Source organism: Calonectris borealis, chromosome 3 (assembly GCF_964195595.1).
Source record: "Calonectris borealis chromosome 3, bCalBor7.hap1.2, whole genome shotgun sequence".
NCBI lineage: Eukaryota > Metazoa > Chordata > Aves > Procellariiformes > Procellariidae > Calonectris > Calonectris borealis.
Genome location: NC_134314.1, coordinates 81130491 through 81150397, shown reverse-complemented (window position 1 = coordinate 81150397; position 19907 = coordinate 81130491). Strand labels below are relative to the sequence as shown.

Here is a 19907-nt window from a genome sequence, read left to right as displayed (position 1 = left end):
CCACCGAGATCTTCAGTGTAGGTACAGCTTGTCCATTGAAAAAATAATGGGTTAATATTTTGATTTTTTGCCTCTGTCCAAGATGAACAGGAAGAGTTACCACTTCATAGTATGCTCTCATGAGTTGTGATTTATATTCTGAAATCTTCTATTTCTTCTTACTAGGACAATTGCCCTCTTCTATTCAACCCTCGTCAGTTTGATTATGACAAGGATGAAGTTGGTGACCGCTGTGATAATTGCCCCTATGTGCACAACCCTGCTCAGATTGACACAGATAATAATGGGGAGGGTGACGCATGTGCTGTGGATATTGATGGAGATGGTATGCTTTCTGTTTTGAGAATTAAGTGCTGTTCCACAAGTACTCTTTGCTTTATGTCCAGTAAGATGGGCTACCTGCTTTTATATGTGGAATAAAATTGGGTCTAGCTGCTCAAAAATGCAGGAGAAGAAAGAGAAGACTGAGGTTCATCTGTCCTGTGTAGTATAGTTGTCCACAAAGTCCCTAAATGATTACAATGGATATTATTGAAGAATAAATCACAGCAAGTCTCTTATCAGTGTAATCTTAAAAAAAATTCTTTCCTTCATCTGTGTTCCAAAGTAATCAGGGTCTAATATAACACTTCTGTTGACTTTTTTTTTCCTTTTTAGGGAGGGAAAAGAACATCAGGACATCCGTACGGTTAAGACAATATCTGTAGGAAATTAATCTGCTTTTCTATGAATGTACTGCAAAGCCCACAGTAATCCAAGTACACATTTTTTATGTGTCTTAAAATATTATTAAAGGTGTTTATTTCATCTGCCAGTACATGCCTATGTGACCCAGATTTGATCAGAATTAAAGAGGGGGAAAAGCACTTAAATGTCTTTCAAAAATCATATCCCTGCAGCATTTCAAATTTAGAAGAATCCAGAAGTACTAGAAGTTGAAGAAATCTAGTTTTGGATTTCCTTCAGTAACGTTTTAAACTTTTGGATGCTTATCTGACTTGAACTTCTGAACATTTTGAACTCTCTCATCCTTCTGATCATCAGGTTCTTATTAGTACTCGTGGGAGTTTTGTGTTTGAAGAAAAATGTAGTCATATGTTACTGGCTGAAAGAGTATGCAAATATCCAGGGACCATATAATGTAGGAGAGAGTACTTGTATCCTTTCCAGACAGATATGCCAACATATCTTATTTTTGTTTCTTTTCAACGTATTATAATTTTGAAGGAGGTTGTTGGTTGTATAATAAAGTTTCCTGAGGGGGAACAGTTTCTTTTGAAAAGTTGGCATGCTGTACGATAAATGATGCACATGTTCTGGTAAAATGAAATTATTTAGTGCTGAGGCAGCTGAACATTAATGCAGTTGTTCCTATACAAAACTCTTCAGAAATTCCACCATGTTATAGCTGTGCATTCTATGCCATGCCTTAAAGTGTCTGGGAAGAAAATCCAAATCAAATTGTTTAAAAAGAAAAATATCCCACCCCTTTATCTGTTATTCTGTGAAAAAGGGCTAAATTCTTAAGACAGCCCTTAGCAAAATCCCTTAGTAAAAAACATATAGAAGTCTATCTTAGCAAGAAAAGTGGAATTGATACCATATTTTTTTTCTAATATTAGTCTTTTCACTATTTCATGTTGTAGCAATAATGTTGTAGCAATCAGAAAGCCTATGAGCCCCTTAAAAGCCTTGCTTCTTTACTGGTGACTCCTGCAGTCTATGGCTGTGCTGGATGCTGTATCATTTTGATTTCTTCAATCTTTTGATGATTTTTTTTTTTTCCTCACAGACATTTTTAATGAACGAGATAATTGTCCTTACGTCTATAACACAGACCAGAGTGATACAGATGGTGATGGAGTTGGTGATCAGTGTGATAATTGTCCACTGATGCATAATCCAGACCAGGTAAATGTAGAGACAGTTTCTTTAATGGTAACGCCAGAACAAGGGCAGAGAAAAGAACACGGGAATTGCTGTCAGTTCCTGTTTGCTGTAGAGCTGAAGAGGTGGATCTGTACTGCTGATTTTCACACCTCAGGTTGTCAGATGTCTTTGTATCAGATGAAAGGGAAGTAGAGTGATGATGCCTTTAACCCATCTTCAAGGCTTTGGTGAACTGTTTTCTTCTATTGTAGCAAGTGAGAACAGCCTCAGGGCTGCATTTGCTATGCCTGAGTCTGTTGGTCCATGCACAGATAAGTAACATCAAGCATACAGAAGCAATCAGAAAATGTGCTTTCCAGACTGCAACTCCCCTGTGATCTCTAGAATGAGAGCAATGAAGATCATGGCCAAAAACCTGCCCTGGAAATGTTGTGGCGACCAGATCTTATGTACTGATGGCAGAATAAGTAGCTATACTAGTTTGAAGTTACATTTCTGCTTTAAGCACGGTTGTCATCATGATATCACTTGTCTCCAGAGAAGTCCTTGAAGAGAAATGTTGAAAAATTAAGTACCAGGCTATCAGTACTTTTGTGTTTAGTAACAATAATAAATTTACTTCTTTTTGATTATTTTTTTTTTTGGTAGACTGATGCAGATAATGACCTTGTTGGTGACCAGTGTGACAACAATGAGGACATAGATGAAGATGGCCACCAGAACAATCAAGATAACTGCCCTTACATCCCCAATGCTAACCAGGCTGACCACGATAAAGATGGTAAAGGAGATGCCTGTGATCCTGATGATGACAATGATGGTGTCCCAGATGACAGGGACAATTGTCGCCTCAGATACAACCCTGAGCAAGAGGACTCTGATGGTAAGAACAATGTCATATGAATTTCGTTTAGTTCTTAGTATCCAGTTCTGATCTTGGAGTATTAGTATTTGGTGAAGAGAAATACTTCAGATCAAATTGAGCTGCTTTTGACATTTGAGACACCATGGACTTCAATGGAACTGCACTGGCAGTTTGGTCCAGAGTTAGAGCATTAGGAAACTTTTTTGGCAGGGGCTCAAACACGCACATACTTATTTCTAGAACACCTTTAAGAAATTAAAAACCAAACACACCAGATTTTTTTTTTTTTAATATATTTCTGATTTTCCCTTTGAATTGGGAAATTCAAAGTGAAAAAACTTTGGGAAAATATTTCACATAGTTTGAATTTCAGATGTCTTAAAAATTAAGAATGAGCTGCTTTGCTTTCAAAACAAGTTGTCTTCTGAAAATTAAAATGGAAAAAAAATATGGTTTAGTACTGATTTATTTTGAAAAACAGACTATTTCTCCAGGTTTTTTAAGTCTAAAATTATTGATAATTTTAAATTATTTTTGTAAAAAAAAAAGATTTCTGAGCAGCTTGTCTCAAATTTGCTTTATAGATAGCTTTAAGTATGTCTTGATGATGTGCATGTCACAGTTTAAGAAATGGATACTTAATTGTTCTTTTCTCCAGCTCTGTGGTAAAATGTTGCTGGTCACTCTCAAACAGTCCTTCTCTATGTTTGGCAGTATTTCCATAATGAAATAGTGATAGTTTCACAATCATAAATGTTATTTAGTAAAAATATATATGATCCTTTGAAAACCACTGTAATATGTCTACGAGTAATGGCCCTTGCAATAAATACAGGTGAGCAATTTCTGTTCTGAATTATACAGCTTGTTGGAGTCGTTCCATGGTTATGTTGGTGAAATTGAAAGCAGAATTTAGTACCTACACAATATGGTTTTATGTACATTTAGAAAGATAAAATCCTGAGCCCTGACTGATTTCCTGGTAAGACAACTGCTTGCAGTAGTAAGTTTCTGGTTGGTAGTCAGTAGTAGTTCTTAAATTACTTAACCCTTCAGTCCAATGATATAATGGGAATATCTCTGTACTTGCCAATCTCTGGAATAGCCCTTTAATTTCAAAAATATTCCAGAATAAAGGTGCCCCCAAATTGGGGTAGTTTGTTATAGTCAACTGTCATCTGGATCTTGCAAGAGAGACTGCATTTATGTATGGAGTAAGCATTCACAAAAAGAGTAAATTTAAACAGTTTAGCCAGCTCATCACTGTCATTAGTGGCAGGTCCAACAGAAATCTTGGAAAAGTGATAGATAAAGCCAAAAGATGCTCCTACACTCTTGAAGATGTGAGCTATAGCATATAAAGATGAGGCCCTAGAGAGAGCTGTTGGACATGGCTGGGTAAACAAAAGCTTTCTAACTTCCCTTGACAGGGAATCAATGTTGTCAGCAGCGGCTCAGTACCGAATGAACGTCAGCAGGACTTTCAGTGAATAATTAGATTCTCCTGAGACTCAAGAATTACCTCTTTGATATTGGCAAAGGGAATAAAATTGGAAATTCATTCTCCTTTCTCCAATAAGTACTAAGACAAACAGATGCAGGAGCACACAACTGGTCAGGATTTGGAGTTCTCCGTGGCTGATTGCCAGGGTGGAAAATGGGACCATTTTACCACATATCTGAACTGCAGAAGGTCTTTGAGATGTTAGATGCTTCGGCTTTCTCTAACTACTTTTTTTTTTTGGCTGTTGCCTAAAACTCATTCTGCTTTCTCTCTGAAAGCTTCATACTTGGATAATGCTGAGCTGGTTAGGCATAGTAATGTAGCTTTCCATTTGTCTGTGAAGCATCTAGTAGTAGGTCAATAATGAACGAGGTGGATCATTGCTATTTCCCATTGTGTTAATTCCCATGTTCTTAGAGCAGTCACAAACACTTAAATTAAAAAACACAGATGCTCAGCTATCTGAGGATAGAAACAAATGAGCTGGCAGTACTGGTTTTACATTAGTATGTAGTGTAATATCCAGTGGTTTCTGTTGTAAAAGTCTGAGCCATTTGCGAATTTGTTTCTATATTTGTCTAGCCAAGTTTTTCTACTTTTTTCAAGTGTTTGTTCTGTTGTTTGCCACTCAATAAGAGTGGCATTGTCAATGAGACTTTTTCAGATGCCTCCTTTCATGACCTGCTATTCAAGGCAAGTCACATCCTCTGGTTTCCACCAATATTATGGGTAAATTAAGAAAGGAAATAGTTGGTGGGGTTTTTTTAAATATTGAGCATCAGCACAACTGTAGCTGACATGTATGGATGTATTTTTAGGTTCTCTAAAAAATTTCTTGCAATTCATATAACAAAACTTAATATTTCCATTTCTCCAAGGCTAGTCCTGTTGGATACAGTGCTTCTTTCTTTTTTCTTACATTTTTCTGAAGCGCTACATTTTTTATAAGACAAATTGTTCTACTCACAAGTGAGAGAGTGACTGAGCATGTATGCATATTTTACTGCAATACTGTCCCCACTTTCTTTTGATATAGATGTGACACTTCTGCAATCTGAAGCATCTTAGATGGATTGTTGCTAAAGGAATCTTGAGACAGAGATAAAAGTCTGAAAAAAAGTTTAATATCTTCAATTGTGTATAAGGATTTAGTAATGTGCAGGAATATTAAGATTTTAACACTATTGTTTGAATTCATTTACACTGCACATATTAAAATGTGGCATTGTATCCACATCTGGGACAAATCAAACTGAAAATGTAGTATAAGCGTTAGTGAATTACATCGACATAGCAAACTTCCAACTTTTCCCACCCCGATTCTAAAGCAGCATATAGGCTAGGGCCAGATTGATCACTGTCATAAACCACTGACAGGACAGTTTTATTAACAACTATTTTGGCCCTGACCTAAGCTGATGACTTCTTCCAGTCATTACCAGCAGCATTTCAAATGGACTTTCAGAGAATGAAGCTTTCCTTGGAGTCATTTGGAGCATTTTTTGAGAAACAAGAGAATAACATACTCATATGTATCATAAATTTCTTCCAGCAGTGGGAGAGCTGTTAGGAAGGCTGGATAAATTGCTAACAATTGCATTTGCTTATTCACATTGCTTATAGGTGATGGCAGAGGTGATATTTGCAAAGATGACTTTGACAATGACAATGTCCCGGATATTTATGATGTATGCCCTGAAAACAATGCCATCAGTGAAACTGATTTCAGAAAGTTCCAGATGGTCCCCCTGGACCCCAAGGGAACAGCTCAGATTGATCCCAACTGGGTTATTCGCCACCAAGGCAAGGAACTGGTGCAGACTGCCAACTCTGATCCTGGAATAGCCGTAGGTGAGTATCAGATGTCAGCCATCGTCTTTGGAAAAGAAAAAAAAAAAGTAGATAAACATACATTTTTGGTGCTGCAAACTTTGGACTGACACACGGGGACAGTATATATACCCAAATTAAAACCAGCTCAGTGCTGTTTGCCTTTGACCATTCATCTCATCGCTGACTGAAACACACATAAAATACCCAGTTGAAGAACTTGATATAAGTATAGTGCCTGCCATCTTCAACGCCCCTTGTAAACAACTTATTTCTCTCCAGAAGCCTCCATGCAATAGGTAGGCAAGTGTAATTGCCTCCTCTCCTACAGGTAAGGAAACAGAAAAAGATAGTTTATGACTCCTGGCAAAACTCAGGATAGAGCTGGGACTCTTGGGTGTGGGCGGCCGGACCCAGCATTGTAACTCAATGGTTTGTCTCTTTCCCCTCTCCCAGGCTACGATGAGTTCAGCTCTGTTGACTTCAGTGGGACGTTCTATGTTAACACAGACCGCGATGATGACTATGCCGGCTTTGTGTTTGGCTACCAGTCCAGCAGCCGGTTTTATGTTCTGATGTGGAAGCAAGTCACTCAGACCTACTGGGAGGACAAACCCACCAGGGCTTACGGCTATTCTGGTGTGTCACTCAAAGTAGTGAATTCAACAACTGGTACTGGTGAACACTTGAGAAATGCTCTCTGGCACACAGGAAACACCCCTGGACAGGTGAGAGATTTAAAAGTTCAGGCCAACGATGCATGACTGATATTTTAAAAAGAAAGGAGGTGTCTCAAGAAGAATTTCCTTTCACACCTCAATTTTTGCAGATGTTTATCAGCTTTTCTTCAATTCCTGTGTTACTAGTGTCAATAGTAACATTTGCATTGTGTTTCAAAGAAAACATTACACGTATTAAAAAATTATGAATGGAAAAAATTACATGTATAAAAGGGAAGATGTGGTGTGGTCCAAAGAAAAAGGAGTGAGAGGTCTCAGTTATCCACAAATCCTTTGTGACCTCTGTATTGGCACTTGCTTCTTCAACATTCCAGCTTGTTTGAATTATACGTGATTTAGAGTTCAGTAAGCAGTGACAGACACAGAGAAAAGAAATGAAAACAAAGAGAGAAAAACTACTGCTGTTCCAAATAGGGCCCAGCCATGGAAGAAACTTCTGCCTTTTGGAAATGAAGTTAGTGGGGCTTCGCACGTGGATAGGAATTTCGCACTTTGGAGCTCCTTGCAGGAGCAAGACCTTGACAGAGTGCGAGAGATTTCAAGGAGCAGGCCACAGGCAGTCACGTCTGTGCAAGCTGCCGTCCCTCTCCTTCGGTGGAGCCGCTCATGCAGATAGGACAAGCAGCACTGACCCTGGCAGCGTGGGTGTGTATGTGCAAACAGGGGCAGGACTTCCTAAGGCGAGCCAGGTTCGCTGCTGCAATGGTCTTCAGTGACTCCAGCTATGAAACTACAGATGCGTAACTGATCGATAATTTAAGACAGGAATTTTCATTACTCTTACCCTATAAAAGAGGTCTGCTCATCATCCCATCAAATGTTAAACGCTATTTTCAGTTTCATGCTCTGCAGCAAATAAGCTTTGGCTGCACGTACAGTTACTATAGTGGGTGTGCAGTTGCTGGAGCACGGTCTTTTTCTAATAAGGCATTTGTATTCCTACTGTAGGTGCGTACGTTGTGGCATGATCCCAAGAACATTGGCTGGAAAGATTATACTGCTTACAGGTGGCATTTGATTCACAGGCCTAAAACAGGATTAATAAAGTAAGAAATGTTTCTGCACTTCTGTATTTTCTGGTAGCAAAACTTTTGTCTCTGTTGATGTAAGAGCTATGTTACCAATTCCTTTGTTCTGATAATGATGATACTTGTGTGACAAGTATCAATATTTTGGGGACTTTTTTTTATCTTTAGAATAAGTTATTTTCCTTTTCAGATGTATTTAATTTAGTCTGGATGGTTCAATATTTACATCAGCTAAATATTCTTAAATTAAAGAAAAGAATAAAATTTTTTCTCAATAGCTCTTCTGTAAAGGGACCAAAAATTCCTGAGGAAAACTCAAAGCAAGATTAGAACACGAGATTCCTCCCCAGCCTCTGGAATTTGAATGAATTAAACAAATTAGAAACATCAGAATTGCCACAGGGAAGTAGGCCAACGGCCTGTCTGCTTCAGCATCCTGTCTCCCACAGTGGCTTATACTGCAGAAGTAGCCATGAGCACATCTGTAATGCACACAACAAGGAGCTATGGCATATGACTTTCCTTAGAGCCCAGCTGTTTATCTGATGTTCCAAAGAAGGAGCATTAACTGTCCATGTCAATTTTATCTTCTACTAACTACTGTAACTGTAAAGGACGTTTTTGATGGGGCAGAGTCTGACCTTACCTCCTAATGTCTTGTTTGTGCTTATGAGCAGGGGAGTTTCATTTGGCTGTGAAAGACAAAGGATAGAAAAATTTGGATAGGCTATGTTATCTGTTTCGTGGAAAGAAAATAATTTCTTTATGCATCAAAATATTGCAGTGCAAAGCATTAACAGTTACAGGTCAAAAGGAAACTTGAGTTTTTCGTTCATGTTGCTGTTACCTGTATCTGCCTTTGCAGAATCTACTTATTGTCAGAGAAAGCATGTTTCAACTGGTATCCCATTAGATTAATCTAGCATGACAAATTCTATGGTCCAGGCCACTAAAGTCCTTCATTCTTTAGGGTGTTTTTATAGAAAATAAATAAAATCAATTATTTCACTAATATAGTCATGAAACCATTTTATTTGTACAGCAATAGCAATTTAGTATTAACATGATTACAGCTGTGTAATTTTTTTTTGGTGGGATGAATAATTTATTCAATTCTTCCCATGTGTTTTGGGTTCTTGAAATTTTGAGAATTACGTTAAATAGGGTTACATGAACATGAAAACCTGTCATTCTTTCTGCTGTTCTTTTTACCATCCATTAGATACTGTTTTCAGGGAGCAGTTTCATACTCGTCTTTGGGCACCTTTCAGAAAATAAAAAACTTCAAGGTAGACCAAGTACTGGACATGCCTTTCTGCCTAAGGAGAAATCTGTCCCTAACCCTTGAGTTATAGGAAGTTGCTGAAGTGTGTTCATCCTTATGTGAAGCCACCCTGCTTTGTATAACTAATGTATTGTCAACTGAAGCAGGACCATAATCCCTTCCTCCAGAGACTGCTCTAATTAACAGACTACATTTGGCCCAAAAGCTATTTTAAGAGGCTGAGAGCCTCAGAACCTTGACTATCTCAAGGTCTCCCATGAGAAGTGGAGAATCCAAGTTCAAGGAACTGCAGTCTATTTGATAGAGAAGGAAAATGAAGAGACGTCTTTAGAGGTCTTTTGGCTCCAGGGTGGATGCCTGAAACACTACCAAAAAAAAAAAAAACCCCCCCAAAAAAACCAACCAAAAAACACAAACAAAAAAACCCTAAAAAACCCACCCAAACCACCACCACTAACAAAAAAACACCAAACCAAAAACCCCAAGTTCTCCTTTTCCAATTTATTAGTCTAGCTGTTTGCATCCAGATCCTTCCAGCTTCATTAAGCTCTTAAAATGTCTGAAACTGAGATTCAGCATGTCTCCAATTAATGTTTTGTTTGACTCTAAAGGGATGGTTCTTCCAATTTCTGATGTTGGCCCTTGCTCCTGAAGATAAATAAATCAGCTGTTCACACAGCTGTAAAGACAACTTTGCTAAGTGATGTGGCCAGGTCTTGTGCTAACCTCTGAGTTCACAGGGATAGGGGCTTATCAATGAATGTTCGTACATGACATAGTTCATTCCAGGAGACATGACTGTTCTAAATAAAGAATTGGGAAATCTTTTGCAGATGGTGTGCATAAAGTTACTTATGGAACAGCTCCACTGCTTCTGATTAATGTGTTATGGCTGACAGCCAGGTGGGGGTGAGATAGAGATGAGAAGCGATCCTTACAATGAAGTTAGGTTGTCTGGTGCCTTGTTAAAATTAATTCTGTTTCAGTTCTTGGGAACTGTTACCAGCTCTTAGCACTGGACACTGCATTATCCTCCTTGTCTAATTTAAATTATGTTCTTCTTTACAGAGTTTTAGTGTATGAAGGGAAACAAGTCATGGTGGATTCCGGACCGATCTATGATACAACCTTTGCTGGTGGACGATTAGGTCTTTTTGTCTTCTCTCAAGAGATGGTCTATTTCTCTGACCTCAAATATGAATGCAGAGGTTAGTTACAGGAAATGTCTGGAAGATGCTGAAGCCTTTGATAACCTGTGGAGCAAGCACAAAATATGGAAATGAAAAGTATCCTCTAGTTACTGAAAGCAAACTGTAATATCATAGCATGGAGTAAACCTTGATTTGTTGAAATACCACGAATGCCCTTTGCCCCTATAGTAATCTCAATTTGAATAACAAAACCCAGATGTTTAATACTACCCACCTGGAAAAAATGAAATCGAAATCTCTGAATGAGATACGCGTTTAGAATTCTCTCTGTATATCCGCTTTCCTTTGTAGGCTATTTCAGTGTGTCCTGCGGGCAGAGAGCTACTTCTGGATCACCCCTCTTTCAAGGGGCATGAAGGAGAGAACAGATATTTTTAATGAGCATGTCTGTCTGTAGTGTTTTGAAACACAGAAAATGCTTTCCCAGGTTTTCTTATATATGATTTTTTTATATATATACATTTAGATACATAGGTGCACATACACGTATGTGTGTGTCTCTATCTATATAGGCAGATACCTATTTTTATATAAATGTCCTCGCATTTGTAGGAGAATGCAGAACAGGAAGCATTGTGCTGCATCCTTATACTGTATCATGATGGAGCTCTGTTCTTGTGTGATTGACTTCCTAACCAAATAAAACAACCACAATTAATATCTCTTTTCCCATTTCTTTCAGATGCTTAAGCAATGGTTGCTGCATTACCAGCAAAGTACTGTAAATGCTGTGCAACCTGGACACCTCAGTACATCCTGGTACTCCCAGTTTCTATTTTTGTGTACCTCTTGTCCTCTGTCCTCGTGCTCCACTCACCAGGTACTTCCCTGCTGCCAGGAGTGCCTCAGCCATCCCTCCACCCAAGTGCCTTCTCACAGCCAGGACTAATGAAACCTAAACGTGAGCGTCCAACCCACCACTGAAGCAAAAGCAGATTGATACATTAGAACACTTTTGTAGAGTGAAAACTTAGCAAAACATGTTTGTTTGTTTATTTGTCTTTTTTAAGGAATGACGTTTACATATAAAAATGTAATTACTTAATGTATTTATATATATATGGAGAAAAAGAGGGGGGTGATGATTATCAGTCATTGTCTTTAAGTGAGGAAAAATGTGTTTGAATAACTTTTTAGGTGTACGGTTGACACTTCCTTGCTCTGATCAGGACTGGACTTCAGTAACACAAAGCCTCTGGGTCTAATTTTAGCAAAGTAATGGAGGGCCACACCAACAGTATCTATAATAACAATGAAAATGCCTTTGGATAATAAAGTAAAGGTCAATTATGAACAAAAATATGTTCTTTAGTTGATGAGGATGCTCTTAATAACATCCATTAAAATTACAGTTGGTAGAAATGTGAAATTTGCAACCTAAAGCATTGTCTTCTAGAGACTTAATTCAGGCCAAACAATTCAGCTAGAAACTCCCACATGAAAGGGAAGAGTGATGCATCTAAACATCCTATCACTATCACATCCTATCACTATTGTCTGACTTTCAAAAAAATATTTCCAGTTGTTCCGTTTCCATCATATTTTGCATTCCCTTGTAATAAAAAATATACCATGACCATGTGGAGCAAAACGAATCTGAACCACTTTCCCACCTCTGCTGCAAAAAGCACTTTGACATCCTGAATCCTGATGTGGGTTTTTGAAAAGGTGGCAACGCCACTGTTAATTTGGTAACATATGAATTTAAGGTTCCATTTATAAATATTTTGTTAGTATTTATTATGATTATCACACCGAGCTACCTTCTCTGATAATTTATTTTAAAGCATGTCATATAATGCATCAGTAATACATTCACAAATAATGGTATTTTAAAGCTATTTTTAAAAGCATATCACAATGTGTAGATATTGTCAAAGCATGGTATACACTTAAGTATAGTTTCATGGGTTATATTCATGTATGCTTTAAAGTTAAATGAATAAAAATAACAGATTTATAAATGGAATCTTAATATATATCCAGTTACCCTAATTTTAACATTTTGTATTGTTACCTATGTCTGCTGTATATAGAACTTCTTAAATAATGCTGAAGGGATACCAGTGTTTATTCTAAACAGATACAACAGTTACTCAGATATACAATAGTATAAACATGTTTAACATTTTTTTTGTTTTGTTTAAGTTGTATGAGCTTTGTTCATGAAAAAACACACGCTGGTGTAATTTTATTCATAGGTGGGTTAATTAATGGAATAATACAGTACCTCTGCCTTCTTATAGGGCACAGTGAGCTAAATGTTGAATCAACTTTTTCTCCCTTGAAATAGATTTTGTTGCTATATTCATTAGACAGAAATCCACAGTTGCTGGCTTTATTGCACATTTTATAGTGTTCATATTATCAAATCTTTTTTTGTTTGTTTTTGGGTTCTTTTCAATTTTGTTTTGTCCTTTGTTTTTTTTTTCCAAATCCTCTTCATGAGGTTTTTAAATGTTTGTTTCTTACTTTTGGTGTTTCAAATTGTATCCCCAAGTCCTATGCAGAAGGGAGGGTGACTTCATTAAATGTAATGATTGTAATGGCTGTGTAGGGTTTTTTGTTTTGTCAGAGAGACATCAGTGTGGGGATGAAGTTGTTAATATTTCGACTGTATCATAATTTTCCTATTCTATGTAAATTATTTATGATGTTTTTTTTAATTTCTTTTTCTTTTTTTTTTTTCCTTGCAAGTGTGTGTGAGAGAGAGAGTGAGATCAATGAAATTTCATTTTGTTTTGCCAAAGATTGTAAATAATTATTTATTTGTTTACACGGACGGAACTTTATCATTTAACGTCCTGATTCATTTAGTCAGATCCTTTTTTTTTTTATATATATATTTTTTAAGAAATTAATGATAGGAAATAAACTGTAAAAAGGTTTTATAAACAAAATTCTCTTTACCTTTTTTATAGTTAAAAATGTTTCTGTAAAGAAAATATTCCATTCCCCAAAGCCCTCAGTTTAATAAGCTTCTTGCCTTTCTATAAACAGTTCATTTCAAGCAAACCAGCAAATCTGTTGCTTGGTTACAAATCACTGACTGTCTTCTAAGCCTGAAAACAGCAGGTTTCCTAGTCTCTCTGACAAGACATCGTTCTGCGTGAAGTCTTTATCTGGTAAACTATCCCAAGTTTTATTTATGGCATTGCAACTGAGAAATTTGGCCCTGCTTCTCTTTTTTTACTGGACTGGTACACACATTCTCTGTATTGTGTCTTGGCCAATGTGCTTAAACAAATATATGATCCTATTCTGTAACTCCTTCTGCTGTGAGTCCCATCTGAGCCATTGGGATTCGTTGGTGTGAGCGAAGATTACCTTCCTGCTGGAGAATTTCAGGAACCAGTGAATCGTCACTAACCAAAGAGAATAAAATACAAGAAAAAAATTAGCATGAGAGACCTCTGCCATGAGTATGAACAGCTCCAAGGGAGGGCAATTTGAGTTGGGTTAGGAAAAGTAGGAATGCCCAGCATGCCAAAATGCCAATTTTAAGGTGTGAACTCAAGTCATATTCTTTTATAAATATCCCAACTATTCACTTTTCTTGGCCTTACAAATATCCCAGCTATTCACTTTCCTTGGCTTTTGGTTCCAGTGCGAGCACTCGGAACATTACACAAGAAAGCTATATACTCTTCAGCACAATCTTTTGATGAATCCTTTAAAATAATACAAATGTGCAGTCTTGTAGAGAGGTGGCTTTCTTCTATTTATGCTGCAAGGATGTCAACGATTGACATTGTTCAGGTAATAGAGTGACCAAGATCTTGTTACCCACAAGTTCTCTGGAGTCCCATTTAAATCTCTAGTATAGATCTGCAAGAGAGTTTTGAAGATGAACACTTAGTGATGATTCAAAGGAAAAAAACCAAATCCCTTCATGGCAACCAAACAAAACCCCACAAAATGGACCCAGAGAAATAAAACAACTGGAAACCCGTGAAACCATAACAGCAGCACTTTAATACTAGTACAGGGTCTTTGAGAAAAATGGAGAGGGAAGGACCAAAAAAGCAAATATTACGCTGTGAATGAGCAGGTTTGCATAAGCAGTGACATCCTCTGACCTCTGTCCATTGTTCTAACTACAGGCTTTTGTGGATACTCAGGAATATTTGGGTAATCTGGAAAAAAATACATATTTAAAAATTTTGCAGCCTCTGTACTTCTGGTTCCCAGAGAGATACGGGTATGGAAGAAGAAGGCCTGAAATCCCTGCAGAGAGGCTGTTTTTCTCACAAGGGGAAGTAGAGTGGAGCAGGCGCTGATTCTGCCACTGACTCCTGCGTGACACTAGGCAGAATTTTTTTCATTTCCCTGAGCATCAGGCTCCCATCTACTGAAAGTCAATGATAAATTACCTCCCCTTTAAAATCCTTTTGATAAGTTTTATGTATCTTATTGTTTCTGGGCCAGCCAAAAAGCCAGGAAATACTGAAATCCTGAAAGCCCCCTGAAATTAAGTTCTGATGAGACTTCTTGACCGCTTTTAAAACATGGGGTTTTCAGATAAGCTTTGGATAAGCCTCTGAATTCTGAAAAGTTAAGCTGAACTCACAGCATTTAAGGATTTGCCCATTATAAGAGTAACACATTTACCACGGTTTCTTCCAGAAAGGAAGGAAAAAAATCCACCCAAGGATTATACCTGTGATTTCGCACATCAGGCAGCCCAAATATTAGCATCATGAATGCTAACATCTGTGTCTATTCCTTGCTAGCTACACAATGGGAGCAGAAGCTGAACAGACTATCACAGTCAGTGGGCCAAATCCTCATCTTGGTCAGCTCAGTGGGAGTTTTGCTATGGACTTGAGTGATATCTGGATGAGATTCAGGGTTCGGCTTGTGCTGCAAACCTCCATAGAGGAAGAGCTCTAAGGCTCGCATGGGAACATCTGCTCTCTAAAGCCATATGAAAAATAAATAACTATGTAATAACTTGGCACAATCTTGTTCCCAATGTGGAGAAGACCACCCTTGTAGATCAGGAAGGGGGACTTTGAAGCAAAAGAAACCTGGGACTGATTAAGCCACAGGTCCTTCTAATCCATTATCCTGCTTCTTGAAAGCTGCCAGTACCAAATGCACCAGAGGAAGGTGTAAAAATCTTTATCATTAAAAATCATACATTAGCATGCCTAGAGGGGAAACATCATTCCTAGCCCTGGGCAGTTAATGGGTAGTTTCTGCCTTTGTGCCTGCATGGCTTATTTTGCACTAATATAAATGCAAAAATTCTTGTTATTCATATAAATATCTTGGGTTTTTAATCCCACTTCTCAACCTATTGAGAGTTCTGGAGGTGGATTATACACAATATACAGTATAAATTTCCTTTTACCGATTTCAGGTCTGTTACTGTTTAATTTCATTGACAAGCTTTATTTCTCATAGACTTTGGGAAGGAGTGAATAGTATATATTTCGTCACAAAACTGCATGTTAGAAAAAAAATATTCTGCTTTGCTTTTACTGCTTGTGTGCATGTATCTGTAATGGGTTCATGCAGTACACCAAAGGTAGAAGAATTTCTTCTGCTTGCTGAAAAGATCAGCTGTCATGTTGCAATTCTGTTCAGGTACAGGATGCTACCCATGGTTATGGCCTTCTCCAAGTCTCTCTGTCTAGCTCTTGCGTAGACATGTCATATATGCACACGCGCGCACACACATACACACACACATAAAATCTACGTATTTTGCAAAGGATAAGTGTCATTCTGTGCTTGTCTTGTTCTTAATGCTTTCCCTAGCCATCTGCTACTGTTGGAATCAGGCAAATGAGTTGGATAGATCTTTTACAACCTTTTATCCTGTCAATGATCATTGATCATTACCCATTCATCTTGATATTTGTAGAGCTAGACGTGGACATATTTGGTGTTGTTTCTTTAGAAGCAAGTGAATTTCTTTTCAGATATCTGCTGACATTTCTGGACTCTTTTCAGCACTGCTGAATGCACCAGTCTCTGGATGCTGGGGGCACGCATTGCAAATCACACTTCAAATCTTAGCAACAGCTGTAATAAGGTAACATGTAACTGAGAAATTGTTTTTAGTCATTGAGATTACATAGTCATTCAGTAACTTTTAGGAGATACAGTCCTGACACTCCCTTTGTGAGCTGATTTCCTCTCTTTAAATCATGCTGATACAAAAGAAAACAAGGGAGAGGGTGGGAAGCTGCAGGCACTGTCAGCTGCTGCAATGGATAATTTTTGACCAATGCCTTTTTATATATGTGAAGAAAATGAAACCCAAAGTTTTCAGTTTCCTGTGAGGCAGGTTTCTCTCAGATAGTCTTCTGATTGATCATTAATCCAGTTTTCTTCCTGGAGTCGCTGCTGCTGCCTTCTTGAAAGTAGAAACAATGTCCGATAGAAATTTTAGGGAAGGATCTGCCTATCATAAAGAGACAATGATTTAGGAGACAGATATTCAGGAGCAGTGCCTACCAATTGTTAAGACATTCCTTGCTGGTGAGACTTGGGTACTTTAGAGTTGGAGCATGGCGCCCAAACAAATTAATCTGTGCTGATTTCTGAAGATTCAGTTGCAGTGTCTCTGCTGTAGGATTTTGCCGTCAGAAGTAAAGGACCACCCAGATGGTTGTGGATGTAATCCAGTGGGTTTAACTATACGCAATAGCTCAGCCTTGATGCTGAAGAAGGGGTCACAATGTCTAGAGCTGAAACCAGTGACATGTGGAAGATCACTAGCTTTCTCAAGTGAGATTCAAATACAAAGATATTGGCAATCACTACTCTAGACAACAGCACTTCTCCATTTGAAGAGAGAATTTCCAATGTTTGTAAAGGAAATCAGGAGCAGGGAGAAAACCAGAGCATTGTTAAATGCTCAAGTTAAGATTTGCACAGTTTTCAGACAAATGGAACATCCATAGGCAGTAAAATGGCAAGAGACCACATCCTTGTTTTTTTCTTCCTGGAAATTCTTCTTTTTAATTAAGTGAAGAAAAAAGACAGAATAAAGAGTTACTCTGCATTCAGTGTTCTCATTAATACGTCAATAGAAAGCTTCCACTTGTTTGAGAAGGAAGCATCCTCTATTGTACACAGAGGGAACTGAGAGGACTATTATTTACATAGCACCATTAGGATTTAATTCTTTGCTTTCAGACTGCATAGTTTTCTTGGTTTATTCAACAATACTAAAATGGTTAAATATAATAAATTACTTTCTCGGATCATCTTACATGATGTCTCCATCGAGGACTGATGTCCAGAGCTTGAAATAGACCTTAAATCAGTATTACTCATTAAATGGAAAAAAAAAAAGTCATTCATGGTTACAGATAGGAAGATTGCTCAACCCTGAGTAGGAACTGTATCTTCCACCACTGGACAATCAAGTAACCTATTGTTCTTCATGCCTAGCATCAGTCTTCCCTGTGGTGTGAGAAGATAATATCCTCTCCCTCTTAAACATGAGAGAGAGGGAAGCTGTGGCTGAACAGAAAGGAAGCAGAGGGCTTCTGAACATAGGTCAATGTCTGTATCACAAGAGCATCCATTTCAAAGCAGGCAGGCACAAGTCATTATGACAGCAATATGAAAACATCAGCTCCTGTTATTTCCTGTTCGGACTTTCCTCTAACAATGAATTAACCTCCCTTTAAGAGAAATGAAGACAGGCAATCACAAAAATGATCTTATTTAAATGCTTCCATATTCCCTTTTTTACATCTGAAGATCTGAATATTCATCCAGCCATGGGGCACTACGCTGGAGAGGTAGATCAAAAGAACGCTCTTCTACTAACTTGTTAGATTTGGCAGGTTGAGACCTATATACTAGAAGGCCCAGACTTTCAAACATATCTCCAGTTTTAAGTACAGAAAAATGTTTCATAACTAATGGCTACTTTAACAAATGACCCAGGTATTTAACATATTATCTGAGTTTATTAGTAAGACAAATAATATTTCTGGAATATTTTCAAAAGGGAGGGAAATATTTACTATATTACATTTGAAAATGAGTGGATAATATCCACTTTTCTGCAGTGATTGAAGGGTCTTCCGTGTAAAATCTTTAGGGTTTTTTTTTTGTTGTTCCGTTTCCATCTTTGGTAACTTTTTGTGAATAAAAATGAGAAGCTGATTTTTGTTATTAGCAATCATTCTTAACGGCATGGAAGACCTGATGCCTGGTTAAATTTTTACTGAAATCACGTGTTATGGGAAGGAAAATTCTAGCCAGAACCATTTCTCTCTTCTGCAGAGAGGAAGAACTGTTCCCCCCCAGTGGGCATTGACTGCCTTCTGACGAGAGAAAGAGTACAACTGAATTACTGAAAGCAGGAGCTGGCACCTGTGGCATGATTCCACTTGACCCACTGCGACAGCCAAAGAAATAGCCAAGGTAAGAAATCCTGCATGCAGCTACCCCTGTGCACAGTCCCCTACAAAGGAGAGGGGGAAAATGTGCTAAGCCCACAGAGTTACTTCAAACACTGAGGTCTGCAGATCAGCTTCATGGCTGCTGTGTTGCCTGTACTTAAAATACTTTCCCCTATCCTCATGCCAATGCATCTGTCTACAGTCTAGTTCCAGATTTAACACCTGAATGCTGTGCTTAAGATTTTTTTTCTTAATGATGCATACAGACTAAAACTAGACGGTTTTACTTGCTTATTTCTGGAATATTCATGCCAGTGTTGTTTTTTGCTTCGATGTACTGGGGTTTCATAATGCTCCTGTATGTCCCAGAGGATGAAATAATGTTTTGAAAGAGTTCTTTAAAAAAATCCAGTGCGAAGCATTGTGGTGTTGTAGCACTGTGAAGGACTGTTGCTCGTGCCTCTTCATTCCTGTCCAGTTCATAATGTGGTGGCTGCTATTTCTCAAAAAGTGTGCATTGTTTAGCTCCATAATTACGCACATACTTTCTTCCTCTTTTAACAGAGCATGAAATATTGTGATTTAACAATGCAGTTGGTAAATTACAACCTATTTCATATCATCTATTACTTCATATCATCTGTTTAGATCCTGCCCTATTCCAAAACAGAGTGGAGCCACTGTAGTTTTTGCAGTACTTTCAGAAATAAAAGTTTACTTGGAAAACTGCATTAATTTCTATAGCTTCAAAAGAAATTAATGCTCCACTTGCACATACGGTCTTCTTATAAACAGGAAGTTTACTTTTTTGTTCAGTTTTGATTAAATATTAATATGAATTTTAAAATGTTTACACTTCCAAATGGATATAGAAAAGATTTTATCAATGTACATTTTTGTGTCCTTTCCTGCAATATTCTAGAAAAGTTTTACACCAAAAAGTGGCTTGGAAAACCTTTGGGCTGTGATGTCTAAATAGTTCAAGATGCAGAACTAGTATTTCTCAAGAAGAAAGATTATTTTTTACAAGAAACTAAACGTTTTACTATGAAGTAATTAATAAATGAAGTAAGAAATGGCAAGTATCTGAGACATCTTTACCTCTTCTATTGCTCAGTGTTTACTCTGCATAGATATGTCCATGAGGGATGAACCAATGTTGTCAATTTGCCTTATTAG

The 19907-nt window shown here is 37.7% G+C and overlaps 1 protein-coding gene across 1 annotated transcript in view; it reads left to right on the top strand.

Moving 5' to 3' along the window:
* Positions 1-13620, top strand: part of THBS2 (thrombospondin 2) — a 33835-nt gene extending 20215 nt beyond the window's left edge. The window contains exons 14-21 of the mRNA XM_075146345.1: positions 166-325; positions 1793-1911; positions 2539-2773; positions 5883-6110; positions 6546-6817; positions 7778-7875; positions 10211-10350; positions 11036-13620. Of these exons, the coding sequence (XP_075002446.1) occupies positions 166-325; positions 1793-1911; positions 2539-2773; positions 5883-6110; positions 6546-6817; positions 7778-7875; positions 10211-10350; positions 11036-11043 (1260 nt within the window). The 3' untranslated portion in view covers positions 11044-13620. The remainder of the gene's footprint in view (positions 1-165; positions 326-1792; positions 1912-2538; positions 2774-5882; positions 6111-6545; positions 6818-7777; positions 7876-10210; positions 10351-11035) is intronic.
* Positions 13621-19907: the final 6287 nt, after the last annotated feature.